The 21683-nt window shown below is 45.8% G+C and overlaps 1 protein-coding gene across 2 annotated transcripts in view; it reads right to left on the reverse strand.

The window, feature by feature from the left end:
• TSPAN2 (tetraspanin 2) overlaps window positions 1-21089 on the reverse strand; it is an 81587-nt gene extending 60498 nt beyond the window's left edge. The window contains exons 1-3 of one of the 2 annotated variants that reach the window (XM_084853582.1): window positions 20919-21089; window positions 10624-10737; window positions 8294-8380 (exon numbers count right to left, since the gene is read on the reverse strand). In XM_084853582.1, coding sequence (XP_084709708.1) covers window positions 8294-8347 — 54 coding nt within the window. In that variant the 5' untranslated portion in view covers window positions 8348-8380; window positions 10624-10737; window positions 20919-21089. The remainder of the gene's footprint in view (window positions 1-8293; window positions 8381-10623; window positions 10738-20918) is intronic. The other variant, XM_084853581.1, reaches the window with a different exon arrangement.
• Between the last annotated feature and the right edge of the window lie 594 nt (window positions 21090-21683).

Consider the following 21683-nt stretch of genomic DNA (forward strand, 5'->3'; position numbering starts at 1 on the left):
TGTGTGTTCCTGCTGTGCTCCAGGTTGCTCAAAACAATCTGAGGAGCTGATTCAGTTAAGATGCCTATGTGACTCCCTTTCTTGGCAACAGCAATTCCAGTACAATAATACCTGAAATAAACCAGTCTTCTTTTCCAAGTCTCTCGGGGCCAAAACAGACATTACTTTAAATCCGTATCTAGCAGCTAGGTTCTAAATGTTCTAAAAAACATTTTTACTCTAGAGTAGGCAGAGGGCTCCCAGAACCTATTCAGGAGTCAAAAAGGAAAGAAAAAACGCTGCTAGATTAAAAGTGATGTCTGTTTTGGCCCTCACTCACCTTTCTTTTTAAAACAAATGAAAATCTGATCTTATTAGACCTCTAGCCCAAGTGCTCATTATCATCTACATACTCCCCGCTGCTGCTGACTGTGCTGCAGAGCATAATTGTCCCAGGTCATTCATAGAAAATTCCACTATCAGAAACCCAGGGAGGGAGGAGCCCTCAATGCTGCAGGCTGGGGCTAGTTCAAACCTCCATCTCTGTTGTGCCTCAGCTACTGCCTGCTGTTCCAATGAATATTGGCTGGGGAAAGCGAGGGGGCAAAAATAGGGTGTGTGAGAGAATGGAAAAGGAACAGGAGGGACTCATTTTCAGGGCATGTTACAGAGTTATCTCTGCATCTGCGAGTCTCACAAAGAACAATATGGGGAGGGACTGTAGTTAAATAGCAGAACACATGGTTTCCATTAAAAAAATCCCAGGTTCAAATCCTTGGCACCTCAGGTTTTTAAAAAAGGATTAGCTAGTAGGTGACAAGAGAGACCTCTGCCTAAGTCCCTGGAGAGATGCTGCCAGAGAACTATAACTCCCATCATCCCTAGCCAGCACAACCAACAGCCATGCTGACTGGTGATGATGGGAGCTGTAGTTCCAACACATCTGGAGGGTGCCAGGATGGAGGAGACTGAAACACACAACACCGAGTTAGGTGGACAAAAAACCCCTGACCCTGATAGAAGGTAACTTGCCATGTTCCGACAAGCAGAAGAACACTTTAGGTGGGAAAGGGTCTCTGTCCAGTGCACTTTGGAGCAGGGTGCTGTGTGGTGTGTGCACACTACCCATTGCTTCTAATTGCTGTGCTTTTTCTCGTGGCATCAAATAGACAATTCAGACCTCTCCTATTGACACACAGAGAGATTGTAGCACACAACAACCTCTCCCCCCAAATAAGCAACTATCAGTGTGCATATAGCTCTGAGACATAGTAGAAAGGGGCAGTAATGAAGAGCATGAAACTAATCACTTTTAAATTGTGTATAATAAAGCTAATCCGTTATTTGGTTGTAATGATAAAAGTTATACATTTGCTATGTTAAGTTAGGTCTGTGAGAATGTAAGTGTACTGTTAGACTAAAAAATACTATATTTTGTCAACACTTAGGGTATTGAAATCGAGAGATACAGTGCACAGACTACTAGCTCCCTGTAACCTGCTTAAGGAAACAGGCCATGGAGAAGCAGCTGCTTTGTGCTGGCATGTTACTTACAAGTGCTGTTGCTGGAAACAGTTGCTTCGCATAGGACTGCGCAAAAGTCACTGTCACTCTTTGCCCATGTGTACAACTCCAAAGCTAAAGTCAGCTTAACACATGCATTTCTCTGAACAAGTGATGGCAAAAACACACCCTTCAGATGTTACAAGGAAACAATAGAAAGGATTTGCTTTGGTGAAATAATCGAAGCAGCAGCTTGCAGATTTCCCCTCGCCCCTGCAGATATGCAGGAGATGGCAGAACCCCATTAAGAGCTGTGGGGGCCCAACTTTGCAGTGAGGCATTAAATTTGTAGGTCAGGGGGTGAGCAACTTGTGATCCTCCAAATGTTGTTGGACTGCAACTCCCATCATCCGTCACCATTGGCTATGCTGGCTAGGGCTGCTTGGAGTTGCAATTCAACAACATCTGGAGGATTACAAGTGGTCGTCCACCTGGTGTAGGTTATTGTAGTTTGTTACACCAGTGGATAGTATTTATTTCCTGAAGTCTTTAACATTTCACAGTGTGTTTTTTTTTAATTCTCTCTCTCCAGTGTCACTTCTAAACTCGCTCATCTCTCAGACTTCTCAGTACCACACTCTCTCATATTCGTGTGTGCACACACCCACAGCTGCAATTCAGCACTCATTTCAGAAATACCCCACAGTTCCTGATGACACAGTCTCCCCTTAGAACAGGGGCAGCAAACTTTTTTTCAGCTCAGGGGCCAAATTCCAATTTGGGAAGGATCTTTGGGGCTGCATTCCCCCAGTGGGCAGGGCCAAGGGCAGATATAATGCTTACCAATTTGGCCATTTTGCCACCAAGCATAAAAACTCCCAGTTCAATTCTAAGCAAGCCTACTCAGGAGTAAGGCCCAGTGCAACAGCTTCCATTTCAGGCCTGCAAAGCACAGCCATTGTGCAATGGCTCTCCTCTACATCTTAGGTGGATGAAATCATGCTGTGCGTTCTGTGATGCAGCTTGCTGGCAGGAGAGTTTGTGAAGCAGACCGATTCCAAGGCAAGACGAAATCATCTTGTCTCTTTCACAACCTACTCATGAATTAACGTGGTAAGTGATCAGACCCACAGTTCCTGCAGGGACTGGCTGTCTCTTCCAAATGCTCCTGCAGGATGATAATGATCCTCTCAGCACATGCTCAGCATATGAGTAAAAACAGCAGACTCTTGGTGCGCTGAACTGACCTTAGAAGACACACATATACACAGCTAACAGAAGAAGCTGCACTGTCCTCCCACCCACCTACATTCCACTGTAGGGATACTCCCTTGGACTCAAACTATATTACCCCCTCAAGCAGCAAAAGGTCCACGGGCAGGACTACTAGATCTCATTTCCTTTGGATGTGAGAGTAATGGAGACTTAGGGTGTCTTTGTAATATCTGTTCATAACACTACATTGCCCCACAGACACCCATGTTCCTTACATTTTGATTGACGGTCTTATTCACACTTGGCTGATTGCTATAAAAAGGTATCACACTCCTCTGGAACTCCAGCTGCCCCATTTATGTCCTCTTGGCAATGAAGCAGCTCAGCGTTCAGTCCTTAAAATGGGTCCAGTAATGTTGCCCATGGGCTCAAACATCACTAATGGCTAGCAAGGGGAGACCCAAGTGTGAGCAGCCTGCAAAATCACACATGGTCTGATGCTTAATAAGAGGATTCAGGATTGCTTTGCAACCCTTCCTGGGGGCTAAAGGACCTCTAACTTATACTTACAGGGCAGAGGTGGAGCCTGATATTCATCCTAGTGTCTTTTGTATTATTCAGCTGGGCCATAATACTTCTTAGAAAAAATGCTCTGCTCATGCTCACAGGCCCAGCCTGTATACAAGAAAGCACTTTCCAAAAGCAAGCAAGCAAACAATAAGAGCCAGGAGGAAGAAAGGCTGAACTGCAGCTTCCTGTTTCTCAAGAGGTTCCACAGAACACACCCACACTTCTGCTGTCCAGATGCATGGAGGCTTCAGCCCAGGAGTGGGCAATGCTCCCCACATGCTCTGTTTTCTGCAAAATCAGACAACATTGCTGCTGCCATGGCAAATGTGGCAGCAACATACAGGGGGCCAAAAAATGGACATGGGGACCCATCTGAGGCCAACGTTGTCCACCCCTGCTTCAGCCTATGCATTTACTCCACTCATCTATGTAGCACCATGCCCCCCCGTGGGTGTTGCATTGATGGCTTCTGGATGCAGATATGAATGCAGACCCAGAAGCCTTCTTTTGGGAAGTCTTCTCTTAGCATGTTCTCTGTACTGCCAAGTTTATTGCTGGAGCACTGAAATGAGCACATGGAGAAGCTGCCATATAGACACTGAGAGTCCAGTAGCGCAATCCTTTGTGTGGTGCTGGAGCTGCAAGTTTGGTGGAGAGGGTTGCAAGTGTGGGGTATACCACTGTGATATGGGGAGAGCAGGCAAAAGAGCAGGAGGAGGCGTGCAACTTTTCCTGGACTTAGAACTGCTAATGAATACACACCTGGGTGCTGCTCTCGTCAAGCTACCGTGCAACCTGCAAAACTTACAGCATGTCTACAAAGGCGACATGCAGGGCACCATATTACTTTGAACAGCTGAACTGCACTATAGGATTTCTCAGGCCATATGCTTTTGTATATTCCAATTCTAAACACGGAAGCACATGCACTCAGAACAGAACAGCTGCTAAGACACGGTCCATACTTTGAATATCATTCAATGACAAGTTGCTTTGTAACCAGAATCAGTAATACATTAAAGCAGGGGCAATGAACCTCTGGCCCATGGGCCAGTTGCAGCCCATGGGGCCTCCCCATTTGGCCCACGGCCTCCCTTCTTGACCCTGCCCCACCCACACCTTACATAGAAATAAAGTTTTTTAAAAGCCTGCATTGGTATCAATGGAGGATTCTCAAAGGCCTAATTGCCACATGGGGTGTCACTGCTGGGGTTTCATGTAAACAACAAAATACAAGTGACAAGTAATTGTGAAAAAGATCAGCAAGAGGCTTGATAGGCTACTAGGCTGGAATCTAGGCCCAACAATTTCATGGAAGAAATTCGAGTTGTCGCCTCATTCTGCGGTACAAATGGTGACACCACCTTATTCAGCCACAGTGAAGGCACAGCTACAGAACCATTCATTCCTGTGTTGACTTCCTGATATGCATTGTTCAGATTTCTAACATGTGGTAGATCAAGGGTGGACAACGTGTGGCCCTCCAGATGTTTGGGCCTACAACTCTCAACAGCTTTAGCCAGCATAGCCCATGGTGAGAGATCATGGGAGTTGTAGGCCCAAACATCTGGAGGGCTACAAGTTGCTCCAAACCATAGGCTCAACATGAACACAGGATCTACATACCAGTACAAACATAGATATGCCCCAAAATGGACAGAGCTAAGCACATACCACAGCAGTCATGAGTGTGTCGTTGTGAGCAGCCATCAACATGTGCTAAACCAGTGGCATAGCTGCACCCTGACAAAACAGCCATTTCAGAAACAACAGTCACTTGATTGAACATGGCATCAAGAGAGGTCAGTAGGTATAAACAGGGGCATCAGAAACACAACATTCAGCAATAAGGAAACAATGTTCTAAGAGGAAAGAAATTCCAGAAAAGTTGCCATGTTAGTCTATGGCAGCAAAAAGTATCATCAAAACACTATGGAGGTTGATTTATTGTCACACACCTTCTGAGAGACAACAGCCTACTTCAACTGATGCCTGAAGATGCATTTTTGGTTCAGTTTGGAAGTAGAATGAGAAGGCATTATTTATGCATGTACTGATTGATTGTTATATTTCTATACTGTCCAATAGCAAAACTCTCTCAGCAGTTCACAAAACAAGATTTAAAACCATAAAATGCAATAACATTCCACAACTAGGGCACCACCACTGAAAAGGCCCTCTTCTTGTAGCCACCCACTTTGTCTAATTTGGCAGGAGTACTTGGAGGACGGACTTGGAAGATGACCTTAAGATCTGGGCTGTTATACGTGGGAAACCTTCAGGTAAGATGGTCCCATGCCATTTAGGGCTTTGAAAGTAAATACCACCACTTTGAAATTGCATCTGGAAATGGACTGGAAGCCAGCGCAGATTACAAAGCACTGGCATAATATGATCGCATCAGCCAGTCCCTGTTAACATTCTCGCTGACCAATTTTGGACCAGCTAAAATCTGGACCTTTTCCAAAAGCAGTCCCATGTAAAATGCACCACATTAATAAAAAATAGAGTTTACCAGAACATGGACAACCGTAGCTAGGCTATCTCTGTCTTGATCAGTGGTATAGTGGAAGCAGGGCTCGCAGGGATGCAGCCCCGACATTTTTTCATTAGCAGGGACTCTGATGTCATCTGCCACGTCCCTTAGAATTCCCTGTTCCCTCTGAGCTTAGCTGCGATCCTCACTGTAGCTGTGGGGGGAATGAATTTACCAAGCAACAATATATTGTTCCATGTTGGAATGCAAAGTATTTGGGATGACTTGGTCTGGAATGCTCAATTAAGACCTATTCGCTTTACCAAAGACGTGCTCCTGGTGGAGATGAAAACCCCTAGAACTGGTTTGTTGATATGGATCGACCCAGCTACCTGACATTTTTGGACTGCCCTTGGAGACTGTCACAATGAGCTCCTGCATTTCCAAATTTACCACTACACCTCTGTGTGTGTGTGTGTGTGTGTGTGTGTGTAGTTCAATCTAGCTGGGTGTGTGGACGTTTCTGTTGGAGGGGGAGGGAGGAGATATAATGAAGGAGCTTGGGGAAGGCTAATGGGCAATGTTGGGGCACTAGGGAAGTGTGCAAGGGGCTGTTTAAACGAGAAGGGATCTGTCCATGAGGGCTGAGTTGAGAGGATGAAGCTTCCACAGAGTGTCATATTTTGAAAACCTAAAATGTTTGTGTTGGAGTGAATGGGTGAAAAAGATTTTAACACCCCTGCATTTTTTCTCAGACATCCAATTGAAACACCCCTGCCTCACTCTCAGCTGCACTGTTTTTGGAACCCAGTTGAAGGCGGTATATCTTACAAGGTTGTACAACCTTAGAAGGGGGCATGGCTCTGAGGGGGCGTGGCTGTGACTGTCACGAAGGGACCCTGCACTTCTGACTTTGCCGCTAAACTACCGGTCTTGATAGGGTCGCAGTTGGTGCATCAGCCTAAGCTGATAAAAGGTGCTCCAATGAGGACACTTGCGCCTCCAGTTACGATGTTGGATCCAAGACTGCCCCCCCCAACTACGAATCTGATCCAATAGAGGGAGTGTAACCCCTTCCAGAACAAGGTGAACACCACTACGCCAAGCAGATGATCCATCCACTAATGGGGCAGCTTAGGTTGCCACATTTTCTCCAACTATTGCAGCTTGCCCCTATGTAGCGGCAGTTGACTTTGACCTTACTGATCCCCCAAATGTCCCTCGATGGGGCTACGGTGATCAGTCTGTTGTTGTTTTAGCTGCCTCTTAACTGTCTTATTGTGAAGATTTTGTTTTGGTGCTTTATCGTGTATTTTATTTTTTGAATGTCTTGTTTGGCTATACTGATTGCACCCTGCCCTGGTATCCACAAATATGAAGGGCAGTTTAATTAAAAGCAAACAAACATTAAAAAACAGTGGAAGATAAACAAGCTTAATTTACAAGTACATTCAATATGAAAAGGAAGAAGCTGTGAGACAGCACTGGAAGCATCTGTGGTAGGGGTTGCAGCAAATGCTAAAGTGTCTATTTTATGATCTGAGACTGGAAGTGGCTAGATCTGGACATTTACCAGAGCTGTGTGCACAGTCCTACTAGCAGAGAAAATTGATTTGGAAAATGAAAATAAAAAAAGGAACAGCTGCACCAATTGAATTCCCGACGTGTTTCGACACAAGTCTTTATCAAGGGAACTGAAGAATGTAAAATACATGATAAATTATATATAATGTACACCAAAGCATTTAAAATACAATTTTACATGTTTCCAAAAATGTCTTTAATAATATGAATTAGCTAATCACAAACTTCAGAACTTGCTAAGTAGGAATCTGTCCTAATTAGCTAATGTATATTATTTAATTTTTTTTTGAAACATGTAAAATTGTATATTAAATGCTTTGGTGTACATTATATATCATGATAATGACCTGTATTGAAATGCATTGGGAATTCGATTGGTGCAGCTGTTCCTTTTTTGATTTTGGTTTCCAGCCTTAAAGCTGTTTTTTCTGATCCCTATCGGTACTGTGGTTTGGAAAATGCCCTCTAACCTGCAAGTTCTACTGACTTTCGGCAGTTACTGTAACCCTGTTATTGCCTGTTGAACACATCAGAAAATGTTCTTTCTATGGGATGTAGTGCCATTGTTTAAATGAATAACACAACCCTCCTTGCATCAGTGGAATTGCATAGCAGTGTCCACCCTACACAGTAAGGAAATTGTATTAAATGCAGAGGAAACCTGTAAGCTGATATAATAAACTATAACCTGAGATTTTAATCACACAAAGAAAGAATTTCCAGAAGGGAAAAAAACTCAGTTATACTGCCATGAGAGAAGTTTCAAACAGTGCTCTTAACTGTAAAATCTCATACCCATGAACAGCTAACTACATGCTTGGAGAAATTGGTTCCTTTAATGTTTTGGCTTTGGTGGATGAAAAACCCACTTATCTGGAAGCTTGTTCCATTAAACTCAATAGGACTTACTTCTGAGTGGACATGCAATCCTGTGCACTGTTAGGCTGCAATCCTACATACACTTACCTGGGGGAAAGTTGCATTGAACACCATGGGACTTACTTTCCAGTAGATGTGCATAGGCTAGCACTGTAATGGTGAAGACAGACATAACTTAAAAAAAAAGAAAAAAAAAGCAAGCAGTGAGGCTACTTTAAAAGCACCATTTCCAGCTCTGGAGGACAAAAAAAAAGCACTTCCTGTACAAATTTCCAGTAGAAGCCTGCTTTGCACAGTGCTTAGGGATGTCAGAGAATTCTGCCACGGATCTCGGTGAGGCCGAATGCCAGTGCATTCCCCGAATTCCGTGGCGGAACGACCTGCCACCCCCCCGCCCCCCCGTGGATCCCCCCTGGGATGAGACTTACCTGGGGCGGATGTTCCGGGTGGCGGCTGGTCTTCCGACCGGCTGCCGCCGCCACCATTTGCAGTCTTGTAAAAAACAACAACAAAAAACAACGTGATAGGCTACGTAAAGATTTATGTAGCCTATCATGGCTGGGTTTAAACAAAAAACAAAAAAAACATGACGTGATAGGCTACGTAAAGATTTACGTAGCCTATCATGGCTGGGTTTAAAAAAAAAACAAAAAACCGCTTACGCAAATGGCGGTGGCTATAGCCGCCGCCATTTGCGTTCCTTATTTTTGGCCGCCTTAGTCTACATAAATATTTACGTAGACTATGACGGCGAAAATCAAGGGGAACGCAAATAGCGTAGCGGGCGCTATTTGTGTCCCTTTTTGATTCCCCGTTTTAGCCTACGTAAATATTTACGTAGGCTAAAACGGTGAATCAAAAAGGGACGCAAATAGCGCCCGCTACGCTATTTGTGTTCCCCTTGATTTTCGCTGTCATAGTCTACTACGTAAATATTTACGTAGATTAAGATGGCCAAAAATAAGGAACGCAAACTGTGGCGGCTGTAGCCGCTGCCATTTGCGTATGCAGTTTTGTTTTGTTTTTCCCCCCAGAGCCCTCCGCGGCCGGAAATCCGGTTGCGGATGGCTCTGGCCTGGCTGGGCCTGGCCAGCTGCTCCGCGGAGCTTCCGCAGAGCACAGCCGGCCGTGGAGGATTCCGGGGGGGGAGGAACGGATCACCTCCCCCCCGTCGAGGATTCCGGGGGGAGGGACGGAACGCCTCCCCCCCTACCATCAACATAATCCGCAGAAAGGTAAGTGACTTTCGTACATCCCTAACAGTGCTGAGATTGGCTGGCATCAAGTGATGTCACTTGTGATGCAACCAAGAAGCCTCCACCCACATCTCCAGAGCAGCTTTGCAGTTTCATTTTAAAAAGGGACACATTTTCTTAAATTAGATGACAAATGGATTGAAATATGTATAAGTGGCCCATTTAAAATTTAAAATGCAGACCCTCCATCCAAAGCAGAAAGAAAAGGTAAATCAGATCGCTGAGCCCACGTTGGATTCACCGGTGTTGCACCTGTGTCATTTCTGTTGCAAAGCCCAGAGGACATCAGGCTCACCGCAGGACCCCAGTGGACTCTTTTTATATTACCTCTGTCTTCACTCCAAAAGCTTCCATAATAGAAATATACAATTCTTTAAAAATTAAAAACAGATCTGTTCATACAGAGAATGCATTAATTTCACTGCTTCCCTCCAATAGCTTCCTTAGCAGCCACTAAGTCCCAAGACAGATTTCTGTGATACATTTTCATATATGAAAATTAATAATTTCAACCCCCCCAAAGGATATATAAATTCTGTATAGCTTTGAACAAAAGCAAGAGCCTACCCCAAGGAAAATGGCACTTTTACACCAAAAAATGAATGCATATTTCCATGGCTAGCGAGAGTTCGCTCATGCTACTCTTTTTATTTCTTCATGAAGAACTCTGTTAAATGTTAAAAGCAGGTATATATCTATCAAAAGACATGGGAAGGCTGAGAGGCCTCCATCTCATCTTGTCTTCACTGCATTTCTCAGGCCTGGTCTACACCTGTAACAGAATGAAGTGGTAGACTGGACTGCACCACTTCAGATTGCAAGCAGAAGATACCATTTTTATTGCTCCTCCTTTTAAACGTTCGCTGCAGGTAGAAAACTAACAAATCTGGAAGATTCTAGCCTATCCCTGTCCTTGCAGTATTAGTTGACTATTTGCAGGGAAATTTGGTTTTTGGTTACAGAGAAAATCATTCAAAAATATGAGTCCCCACCAGCAATCTGAAGTAATGCAGTCCATTTTACCACCTCAATATTCTACCATTTCTGCTGCATGTCTAGACCTAGGCCTCATTCTCTGGAACTAATATGGTGATAACTCTGAGAGAAAAAAATGAAAGGCAGAACAGAAAAGTGCAGTTTTAATCAAGCAAATACACTTACCCAACAAAGGAAGCATTGAGATAAGAGTGACCAACTGTTTTTCTTGTTATTGTTATTGTTGATGTTGTTGTTGTTGTTTATTTCATTTCTATATCACCCAATAGCTGAAGCTCTCTGGTCAGTTCACAATAATTACACACCACAAACACATGATAATAAAACATAGTGTAAAAATTTTAATATACAAAATTTAAAACAATTTAAACAGCTAAAACAATTTCAATAAGACACTATACTTACATAAATGACAAAATAATTGGGGGGCTGCACCTGCTGCCTCCCAGGATAAACATCATTGCAGGGGGGAGACCAACCTGGTCCTACACATCAGCCAGAGAGGGAGGAGCTGCAGGGAGATCGCTCCACCCCTCCCTGCTAGAAAAAACACGCAGCTCCAACTGACAGTTCCTTGGGACTGCAGACTCTGGCTTCATCCATCGGCTAGAGGGCCACTACGGAGCTGCACCTCCTGCCTCCCAGGATGAACATCGTCGCAGGGGGGAGACCAACCTGGTCCTATACATTAGTCATTGGTGTATTTGCTCTCCTTCCCCTCCTTCCTCCCAATCCCTTCTCCTTTTGTGTCACGTCTTTTAGATTGTAAGCCCGAGGGCAGGGACTGTCTTAATATTCGTCCTTGTAAACCACTCTGGGAGCCTTTTTTGGGTGAAGAGTGGGGTAAAAACACCCTAAATAAAATAAATAAATATTGTCATAAATGCCCTATCATATGCCATTAAATGCCCGGTGTAGTCTTAACCTGCCACCGAAAAGATGCCAGCTGTTGGTGCCAGGCGAGCCTCAGTGGGGAGATTGTTCCATAATCAGGGGGCCACCACTGAGAAGGCCTTCTCCCTTGCTGCCACCTTCTGAGCCTCCCTTGGAGGAGGCACTCGGAGGAAGGCTTCAGATGTTAATCATAGTGTCCAGATATGTTCATGTTGGGAGAGGCGCTCCATCAGGTATTGTGGCTCCTAGCCATGTAAGGCTTTATAGGTTAGAACTAGCATGTTGAATCGGGCTTGGAAACATAAAGGCAGCCAATGCAAGCGGGCCAGAATTGGTGTTATATGCTCAGACCTTCTGCCCCAGTTATTAATCTGGCTGCTGCATTTTGCACAAGCTGTAGCTTCCAAACAGTCCAAGGGCAGCCCCATGTGGAGTGCATTGCAATAATCTAACTTGGAAGTTACCACAGCACAGACTACTGAAGCCAGGTCATCCCTGTCTGGATAGGGGCATAGCTGGGCTACCAGCCGAGTCTGGTAGAAGGCATTCCATGCCACTGGAGCCATCTGAGCCTCAAGTGACAATGTTGGCACCAGGAGAACCATCAAGCTATGATTCTGCTCCTTCGGGGGAACGCGATCCCATCCAGAACGGTTTGAGCACCCTCCACCCAGACTGAAGAACCACCTGCTAGCAACGTCGTCTGGATTTAGCTTCAGTTTATTAGCCCTCATCCAGTCCATGGTCACAGCCAGGGGCTGATTTAGCACATCCACAGCCTCATCTGATGAGGATGAAAAGGAGAAGTAGAGCAGCGTGTCATCAGAGTACTGATGGCAATGCACTCTAAAACTCCAGATGACCCCACTCAACAGTTTCATGTAGATGTTAAATAGAATACGGGACAAAACTGACCCCTGAGGAATCCCATGCTGGAGAATCCACAGGGCCAAGCGATATTCCCCAAGCACTACTTTCTGGAGCCATCCATCCAAATAGGAGCAGTGCAGTATTCCCCACGCCCAGTTCAGTCACCCCAGAAGGATACCATCATCAATGGTATTGAAAGCTGACAAGAGATCCGGGAGTATCAACAGGCCGCACTCCCCCTGTCTCTCCCCCGACATAGGTCATCATACAGGGTGACCAAGGCTGTTTCCGTGCCAAAACCCAGCCTGAAGCCTGACTGAAATGGATCCAAATAATTGGTCTCATCCAAGAGTGTCTGGAGTTGGTTGGCCACCACCCGCTCAAGGACCTTGCCAGGAAAGGAACCTTTGTCACTGACCTCACGTTAAGATCTTCTGGGTTCAGAGATAATTTCTTCAGGAGTGGTCTCACCACTGCCTGTTCCACTCCCTCTCGCAAGGAGGCATTAATCACCTCCCTGGCTCAGCCACCTATTCCCCCCCCCCTTGCTGGTTTTTATAAGCCAAGATGGGCAAGGATCCAGTATGGACCAATGACCTCTTCTCCTTCCACAGAGAAACACATAGGGCTAATGCATAACACTGGGCCAGGCTTACCATCAGGCAGGGCAGATGCTGGGGACGGAGGAGAGCGGCGGCAAGATGGTGGAGGACAGAGCTGGGTGTGCCATGTAGCCTGCTTTGCACCTCCTAAGCTAGCCTGCTGCCCCCAGGTGCAGTGGAAGATGCTGGCCCTTTGCCAATGTCAGAGTAAGGTTCAGCTGCCAGCCTGGTCAGCTTCTACACATGTAATGGCAGTGGGCGCCATTTTGTCTTTCACCTCAAGCAGCAAAATGTTTTGTGGTGGCCCTGCGCGTGCGCGCGCACACACACACACACACACACTCAATTGCTCTTTCATCCTCTGATGCCTTGCAGCTGAATGTATGAACTACTTCCATTCACAAAGTTTTGCCTTTGGAGGTGGCATGGACAACCTCTGTGCATGGCATTTGAGCTGTGATGTTGTAAACATCAAATGACTTCTAACAGAGTGTAAGCCTGTGGGCAGGGCTTGACTTTGATTTTATCTACTGAACAGCCTTTGATTTTAAAATTCTTTACAAAGAATAAATAGTATTATTGTTATTATGAACATGCATGTGCAAACAAGACCATAGATGAATGCTCATTCTGGTTAAAAGCAATCTATATAGGGCTCCTTTGCGTCTTGTTTGCACTATCCTGTGGCAACATCCATGGTTGTCCCTTCAAAAGCCCCCTCTAGTCCTATTAACATTTTATCCAGTCATTTTGCTGCTTCATCCACTGCACCAGCTCCAGGTTTTTGAGGGCCCTTGGGCAAGGCACCCTCAATGGACTCCCACCTTCAATGAGTCTATCTTCTCATCACCACTGCCACCAGCTGCTATTGCGCCTCTTTTTCATAAGTGCTGCCATTTGCACGCTTAACAGGCAGAGAGCTAATGAGCAAGTAGGCAGTGGCGTCTATTGCTCTTCCTTATCATCACCACCACTGTTGTGTGGACCAGAGCGAGGGGCAGGTGAACAAGTAGGCTGCAATGGTGAAGAGGAGGAGCAATCCAGGGGGCTCTTGTCAGTGGGCCCCTGCCGGGATGTGGGCCTTCAGCAAGTGCCCCACCATGCCTACTTTTGATGCTGGCCCCACACTGCACATTAGATTACACGAACAGCCCCTTGGAGGGCACTGTGCAGCTATTTGTCTAATTATGAACAAATGACACCCACCTTTGACTAAGGTCTGCTGCTATAAGCTAGTTTCCAATGCCATTTCAACTTTGTAGGGATACTTACAGACTCATGTAAGGAGAGTCCCTCGACGAATGTGCCTTGATGCTCATTTACGAAGGCTGCAACGGTAACCTTATCCAGAGTAAGCCTTATTGAACTGTGTAGGACTTCCTTCTGTTGTGAGTAAGCATGCATAGGACTGTACTGTAAGTAGTCAAATCTTATCAGTAGTGTGCATAAAAAGAAATCTTTTCATGCAGACCAAAGACACTTCCATTGCGAGATTGTCTCTTTATCAAGGGCGATTCATTTCATTCCATTCATTTATTATATTTCTATACCACACCATAGCCAAAGCTCTCTGGGTGCTTCACAAAAATTAAGTTGCAAACCAGAAGTTCTAAACATCGTTTGGAAGTTAATAAGAACTGCCCTTGATAAAGAGATGTTCTCGAAATGGGTTGGGAACAATAAACACTGGTGCAGTTGTCTTTGGTCTGAGTATAAACATTTATTTTTATACGCACTACTAATAGTTAAGATTTGACCACTTGCAGTGCAACCCTATGTAGGCGTACTAAGAACATATGGGTTTTTTTTTTTGTCTTTGCTTGGCTTTTACTGCTGTTTTTAAAATCCCTTCTGTTGGTTATACACAGACCAGCAAGTCACACCTGGGAGGAATAGGCTTGTCTATGACAGAAAACAATAGCCATCAGAGACCCATTATCACGTGTTGCACAGGTGCACGCAGAGAGGTTTTAGTCAAGTATAAATCATGCAGTCATTTTTTAACAAGCCCAGATGGAGGCTTTTCTTCATGCTGCCAGAGTAGCACCGGTGTAGCGTGCTGACTACAAATATTCAAGTGTACGTTTGCATCCTGCATCATCGCCCTGTCGACACTACTGTGATGTAATAAGGTCAAGGTGAGAGGTTCATTTTCTGAGTGCTGGTTTGATGGCATGTCACATCCCTCTCTGATGCTCACAACTAGAGCTGCCAGCTTTACTCTCATCTTTTCCTTTCCTCTTCTTGCCTGCTTACAGCCATTTATTCCAAAGGAGATTTTTTTTAAGATTTTTTTTTTAAAGAAGTACTCCAGCTCTGAGGTTATACACACCACAGTCCCCAAAACTCTGTTGCCCCATTGGGTACAAAACATGAAACCACACTTTTCTGTTTAAATGGTAGTGATGGGTGTTCAGGCACCATGTATGATCACTGTTGCACGACTGATGGTTGGCTGAGTGCTTTTAAGGAGTGTTTCCCCCCCCATTTTAATATGGAGTACACCTAAACTTTCCACACCCAAAAAAACTTTCAGGGCACTGGAAAGGTGTGTTTAAAACAGGGATGGGCAATTTGTGGCCCTGTAGATGTTTTGGCCTACAACTCCCATGACCCCTCATGAGGGGCTATGCTAGCTAAGGCTGTAGACCAAAACAACTGCAGAGCCTTAAGTTGCCCACCCCCTGGCTTAAAAACTGCAGTGGCATGAAAGCATCTCAGTTTGACAGTGTAAGATGATAAAACAAAGCCAGAAGGACAACAGGTGCTCACAGATGAGGTTTTTATCAAGAGATCACACTGCTTCATTCACGGAATTTTATGCGAGGGTCCAGGCATTGTCTTCCATTTGTAACCCTCCTATGTTGTCCTACCAGTTCTGTCTTTTTTCTCACCACAAAAATTTCCGTTAAGGAGGGGAAGACAGTACAGCTGCAAAATGTCTTTCGATTGGAAGTGATAGGATTCATCCATCTGGAAGCACCTGGAACCACATCCTGAGGCAGAAACCACGGGGATGAAGCAATTACTGAGTGAGAGGCAAAAAGTGTCCTTTCTTACTACCAGTAAATGCTACGTCCAGGTCCCCAAGAGATCATATGACAGCACCATATCTGCGTATCCACCAAGCAGGACAGAATTGCTACTAAGAGGAAGAAAACAACAGGATCGGCCACTGAGAATTTTGCAACTGACCAAAGGACCCATACAAGCTCTGAAACTGGTATTGGATGCAGAACTTAGAATGCTGAGAATCTCAGCTTTCATTTTTCTAAATATCAAGTTTCTTGGCCTTATGGCTGTGAATATAGGCTTAGAAGTATATGGGAAATACCTGCTGAAACATCAAAAGCCAGGAGTGCTGTATAGGATTTTCACTAGTGAGAAGGCAGAATTTAGTGTCCTTATCCCAATGCATGAAAAACAGGAGTCAATTATGCAAATACCCTTAATTTGTGCTACTATCTAAGCAAACTGAAACCTTCAATTTAATTTCTATATTTGGAAATCCATTTGTTTGCACATGTATTTGTTTATAATGCAGTATTGAAATAACAGCATCAACTTTGGATAACTCCTGTCCAGGACACAATTTCACATTGAAAGTTCAACTCCTTGCACTCATTTTCAAAGGGGAAAAGGAAAATACCAAAAATATTCAATATCTCCCCTGAAGACTGAGATATCAGAATGAAGGTTGGTGTGCACATTCAAGTCAAAATCTGAACCCAAGGTCAGACCCTCTCTCTGCTTTCTGAGGGGGGAGAAGAAGGAAATATGCAAAATAGGCCTTTACAGCACACCAAATTCAGGTTGTCTTGATGCAGATATTTGATTTGTTTTTAGCATGGAATATATGCTAGAGAGAGGGACAGGGGCAGTGCAACCCTTTTAATTCTGCTTGATTTCTCATCGGCTTTTGATACCATTGACCATGGTATCCTTCTGGGTCAACTCCGTGGGATGGGTATTGGAGGCACTGTGCTACAGTGGTTCTGGTCCTACCTACAGGGCCGATTTCAGAGTTAACATTAGGTGACCTTTCCTTGGCCCTTTGGCAATTGAGCTATGAGGTTCTGCAGGGTACTATCTTGTCCCCAATGTTATTTAACATTTATATGAAGCTGCTGGGAGCTGTCACTAGGGGATTCGGAACTAAATGCCATCAGTATGCTGATTACCTGCAGCTCTATCTCCCTGTGACATCTGAATCAGGAGAGGCTGCGCAAGTTCTGGATCAGTGCTTAGACTCAGTAATGGGCTGGATGAGGGCCAATAAACTGAAAATGAATCCTGGCAAGATGGAAGCCTTGTGGGTGAGTGGTTCCCGAGTCTGGGAGACAGGCTCATTGCCTGTTTTGTATGGGGTTGCTCTCCCTCTGAAAGATGAGGTTTGTGGTCTGGGGGTACTCTGAGATCCAGCATTGTCACTGGAGGCCCAAGCGGCTGCGGTGGCTCAGAGTGCCTTTTACCAGCTTCAGCTGGTTTGCCAGCTACAGCCTCTCCTAGACAAGGATAGCTTGATAACAGCGGGACAGGTATAAGTAACCTCAAGACAGGATTACTGCAATGCACGCTATGTGGGCCTGCCCTTAAGGCTGGTCCAGAAACTGGAGCTAGCGCAGGATGTAGCAGCTCAGCTGTTGTCAGGAGCTGCTCCTTTTTAGTGTGCAACCCCTTTGCTCAAGGAACAGCACTCGATGCCTATTTGCTACCGAGCCAGGTTTAAGGTAGCAGTACTAGTGTACAAAGTCCTAAACAAACCTGCCCGGTCACTGAAGTCATCAGAGGGCAAGATCCTGGTGGTTCCACATGGACCCATGGCCTGGTTGGAGTCCACCAGGAAAAGAGCCTTCAGTGTGGTGGCTCCCTTCCTGTGGAACTCCCTGCCTTTGGAGGTAAGGCAGATGCCAACATTGTATTCCTTCTGGTGCCTCCAGTTATTTTGAGAGGCCTTCCTTGAGTGATCAGCTGTGATTTACTAAATTCAGCCTTATCAGAACTTTTCTCTTTTCATTGAATCATAGAACAGTAGGGTTGGAAGGGGCCTACAAGGCCATCGAGTCCACCCCCCTGCTCAATGCAGGAATCCAAGTCAACATTTTAAAACGTTTTAACTGTTTTCCCATAGTGTTTTATTCTTTTATGTTTGCTGGTCACCACTCCAAAATCTTTTGATGTGGAGCACTATACAAATATTGTAAATAAATAAATAAATAAATAAATGCGGCCCTGGAAGTTCAAATACATGATATTAAGGCTGCAATCCTATACATGCTTCTTACCAAGGAGTAAGTCCCATTGAACTCAATGGATAGGACTGTGTTGTTATTCTGGACTCTCTTTACTGTTCATTGCATTTAAAAACTGAGATGTTGTCCTTGGAAGGAACCAAACAAGCTCCCAAAAGTCTTAGTAAACTTACAGAAGAGAGTTATAGGGAAGACTATTTTCACATGGGCCATTTTATGTAATCGTAGGAGTGTGCCCATATTTAAGAGTCCCAAAGTGTTCCTTAGGGAATCATTAATTTTTTGCTTCCCTCTAATGATCAGCTGCACTGCCTAGGCACAGAAAGCCACACAGCTCTGAGAAAGTGTTGATAGCAAAACAATGTCAAGGATAAACAAATGTGCCCCATTGTGGCTGTTTATTTCCTTTGCTGTTTCTATGGTTTCGCTGAAGAGCTATTTTTTCTACTGGCAAGTTGTACTGGTACTCAGATCTGGGAGATGTGTTGTACGAGATATAAACTAGAGTACCAGCAATTAAAGTGATGCTTATTCTTTTGGAATTCAGGGGGTAAAACATCTCTCTACTAATGGAACAATTCTCATCAGAGTACAGCAAAGCCCAGGATTCTTGTATGTGCAATAGACGAATTGGAGAAGTTTAATCCAAATTGTTAATAAGATAAAGAGCAAAGTTGAATTCATTACATCGCCTAAAATGCACTCAGCCTTGGCAGTTGTTCCTTCACCATGTGACTAGAGATGCTGAAATTAAAAGCTGTTTCTAAGAAAGGGGATCACAGCTCTGCAGGCAGGATATTAGGCAACAGAACAAACAATCCTTCTAACGACTGTTATCTTCAGAAGCAAATGATTGATAAATTATCTGATCAGCCAACTAGTGACTTGATTGCAGATTATAAGCAAATTTCCAACCAACCAGTTCTAGCTTAAATTGCCAGACATAACTAGTCCTCAGGCTTTTTCTTATGGGAAAAAATTGCTTAATACCAATAGTGGTCAAGTCTAGCTTCAACCACCTGGCATTGCACTGTTTAGCGCAGACAGGTTTCTCTATTGCCTGCTTTCTCCTCACCGGTTCCCTGAAGCCATCCTATCTAGCGAGAGAGTATGGAAGTCTGCCCAGTCAGTGATGGAGGAGGGGTGGGCAAGGCTGCTGCTGGTGGCAGTCTATGGATACATCAAAAGGGAGAAGTGAAGTGTGATTTTGGGGGAGGGCAAATCTACTGGAGTCTGCCGTCCTTACACTCTTCGAATGGAATGAAAACTCTGGCTAATCATGGTCACCTTTTATTATATGCAGATTCAGGAGATGATAACCAGTATGGGCTAATGACCATGCTGAGGATGATAGGAGCTGTATTTCAATATATCTGGAGGACATCAGGTTGGGGAAGGCTGCACTAGGTTAACAGCACTTCTAGGCAAATCAACCAAACCTCCACAAAGTTTTTTATATCCTTCAGGTACGAGCAGCTTCGCTTTCATGCAGTATTCTAACCAATGCTGACATATCAGTGCTATTTAAAACTTGTAGTGGTTTCTTGACTGACTTCCCATAGAAATTAAAAACAAAACCCCAACTCCACTAAAACACATCACGATCACATGCAATAAACCATTTTGGCATCATTGAGGGTTTCAGCTTTTTCATTTGGCTTTGACTGGTGCAAGCCTGCCTCACTTGCGGCACCGGTGTGAATGGCCATACAGATTATTGGGGCAAACCCACAGTGATACAGATAATTTACAGATTACTGGCATTTACACAAGAGGGATGCAGAGGCAGACACCTTTCCTGGCCTGATGACCTCACCAGCCCCCAAGAGAAAGATAGTGGCATGATGCAGGTGGGAACATTAACAAAGGCAACTCATCCACTAGATACATTTATTACTATCATGGAGCCAGCTTTGGTAGGATTGATAATGCCCCTAATTTAAAAAGTATATAACCTGAAAAGTTAATAATAATAATAATAATAATAATAATAATAATACATGCCTTATTCCACCCTCCAGATGTTTTGGACCACAACTCCCATAATCCTTGACAACAGGCCATGCTGGCTGATGGGAGTTGTAGTCTAACACAGCTGGAGGGCACCAGATTGAGGAAGGCTGCCGTGGATCATCATATGGCAGATGATCCACGCTGTGCTGCTTGCGTCAGAACACACTAACTCCACCACACACTGCTTCATTATCTTCAGACAAGTTCATACACGCAGAGTCATCACTTGATGGCTTGTATGTGCAGAGCAGCCGCTGCAGAAAGAGAGGGTCGGACAGGACAGGAACCTGCCTTTCCCCACTGAAGCATTTCAGCCGTCCGTCATCCGGGGCGTCAATGAGAGATGGCATTAGGCTCCCCAATGCGCTCGGACGAGGAGGCGTGTGCGAAGCGGCTCTTGCTTTTGTCATTTCAGCCTGGCCGCCCAGGGAGACCCAGGAGTGGCATAACCGGGGGTTGGGCAGGGAAGGATGCTCGAGGGGGAGAAGGGAGTCAGCTTCGTGGGGCTCTGGCACAGCGAGCGGGCCAGTTCGCAGCCCCATGGAGGAGCAAGAAGCGGGGGGGGGGCGGCGGCAAGGGACTCGGCTCGTGGTGGTGAGGCGGGAGCACGCCGCAAAAGACCCACCGCTGGACGGTTTGGACCCTCCCACTCGCAGCACCATGCTCACTGCGCTCCGGCGTTGGCCAGCCCTCGCTCTGCGCCCCTTCCCGAAGAGCCTCAGTCCCGCCCAGCTCGCCCCCCTCCCTGACCACGGATCTCCTCTTCCGGAGCCCCGCGCCCCCCCTCCGGCCCCGTCTGATTCTCCAGCCCGCGGCGCCCCGCACTGACCCAGAAGATGAAGTTGAAAATGAAGAGCAGGAACTTGACACAGCGCATCCCTCCTTGCACTCTCCCCATGGCAGCGGGGCCTTCGTCGGCGACGGCGGCAGCTCCTTTGCGAAGGGCTCGCGGGCTGGCGCCTTCGCCGGCTGCCGCTTCCCAGCCAGGGAGGGCGGGGCCGGGCCGGGCCGGGGCGGGGCCTGCGGGGGAGGCAGGTGCGGGGCGGCCCGGGGGCGCGCTTGTTTGTGGCTGACCCGCCTCCTCGCCTTGGAGGGACCCCTCCCGGGCTCCACTTCTCAGAAAAAGAGCCCCCGGGGTGACGTCCTGGAACACCTTGCTCCTAAGGCTGCGGGGACGGATTGGGGACCCTGGGAGATGAGGGGAAAGCAATCTGCACTTGGCCAAAAGCAGCACCGACTTCTGCTCATGGTTGGGCTTGGCCCTGGTCCTGGAAACAGAAGCCCAGACGAAGCTGTAGCTCAAGTTAAGCCCTACCGCTGCTCAACACATCTTTTTGCTCTCTTCAGCTTGCAGCCCAATGCACTCGCACCTCTAAGCCCCACTGAACTCGAATGGAGCTTGCTTTAGAGTAGACATGCATAGGACAGCACCGCTACTAGCTCTGGTGTGAAAGCTGCCTGGCCTACCCTCGCAGTGGAATGGATTGTACCATTGCAAGTGGGTGACGTCATTTTTAAACACCTCCTCTCCCCCCCCCCCAATACCACAGCCACAAGACTCTCCATAAGTAGAAAAAATGGCATTTTAGGGAGA

This window comes from Heloderma suspectum, chromosome 4, assembly GCF_057233095.1.
Source record: "Heloderma suspectum isolate Gila_16-S chromosome 4, 16-S_ref, whole genome shotgun sequence".
In the NCBI taxonomy this organism is placed as follows: domain Eukaryota; kingdom Metazoa; phylum Chordata; class Lepidosauria; order Squamata; family Helodermatidae; genus Heloderma; species Heloderma suspectum.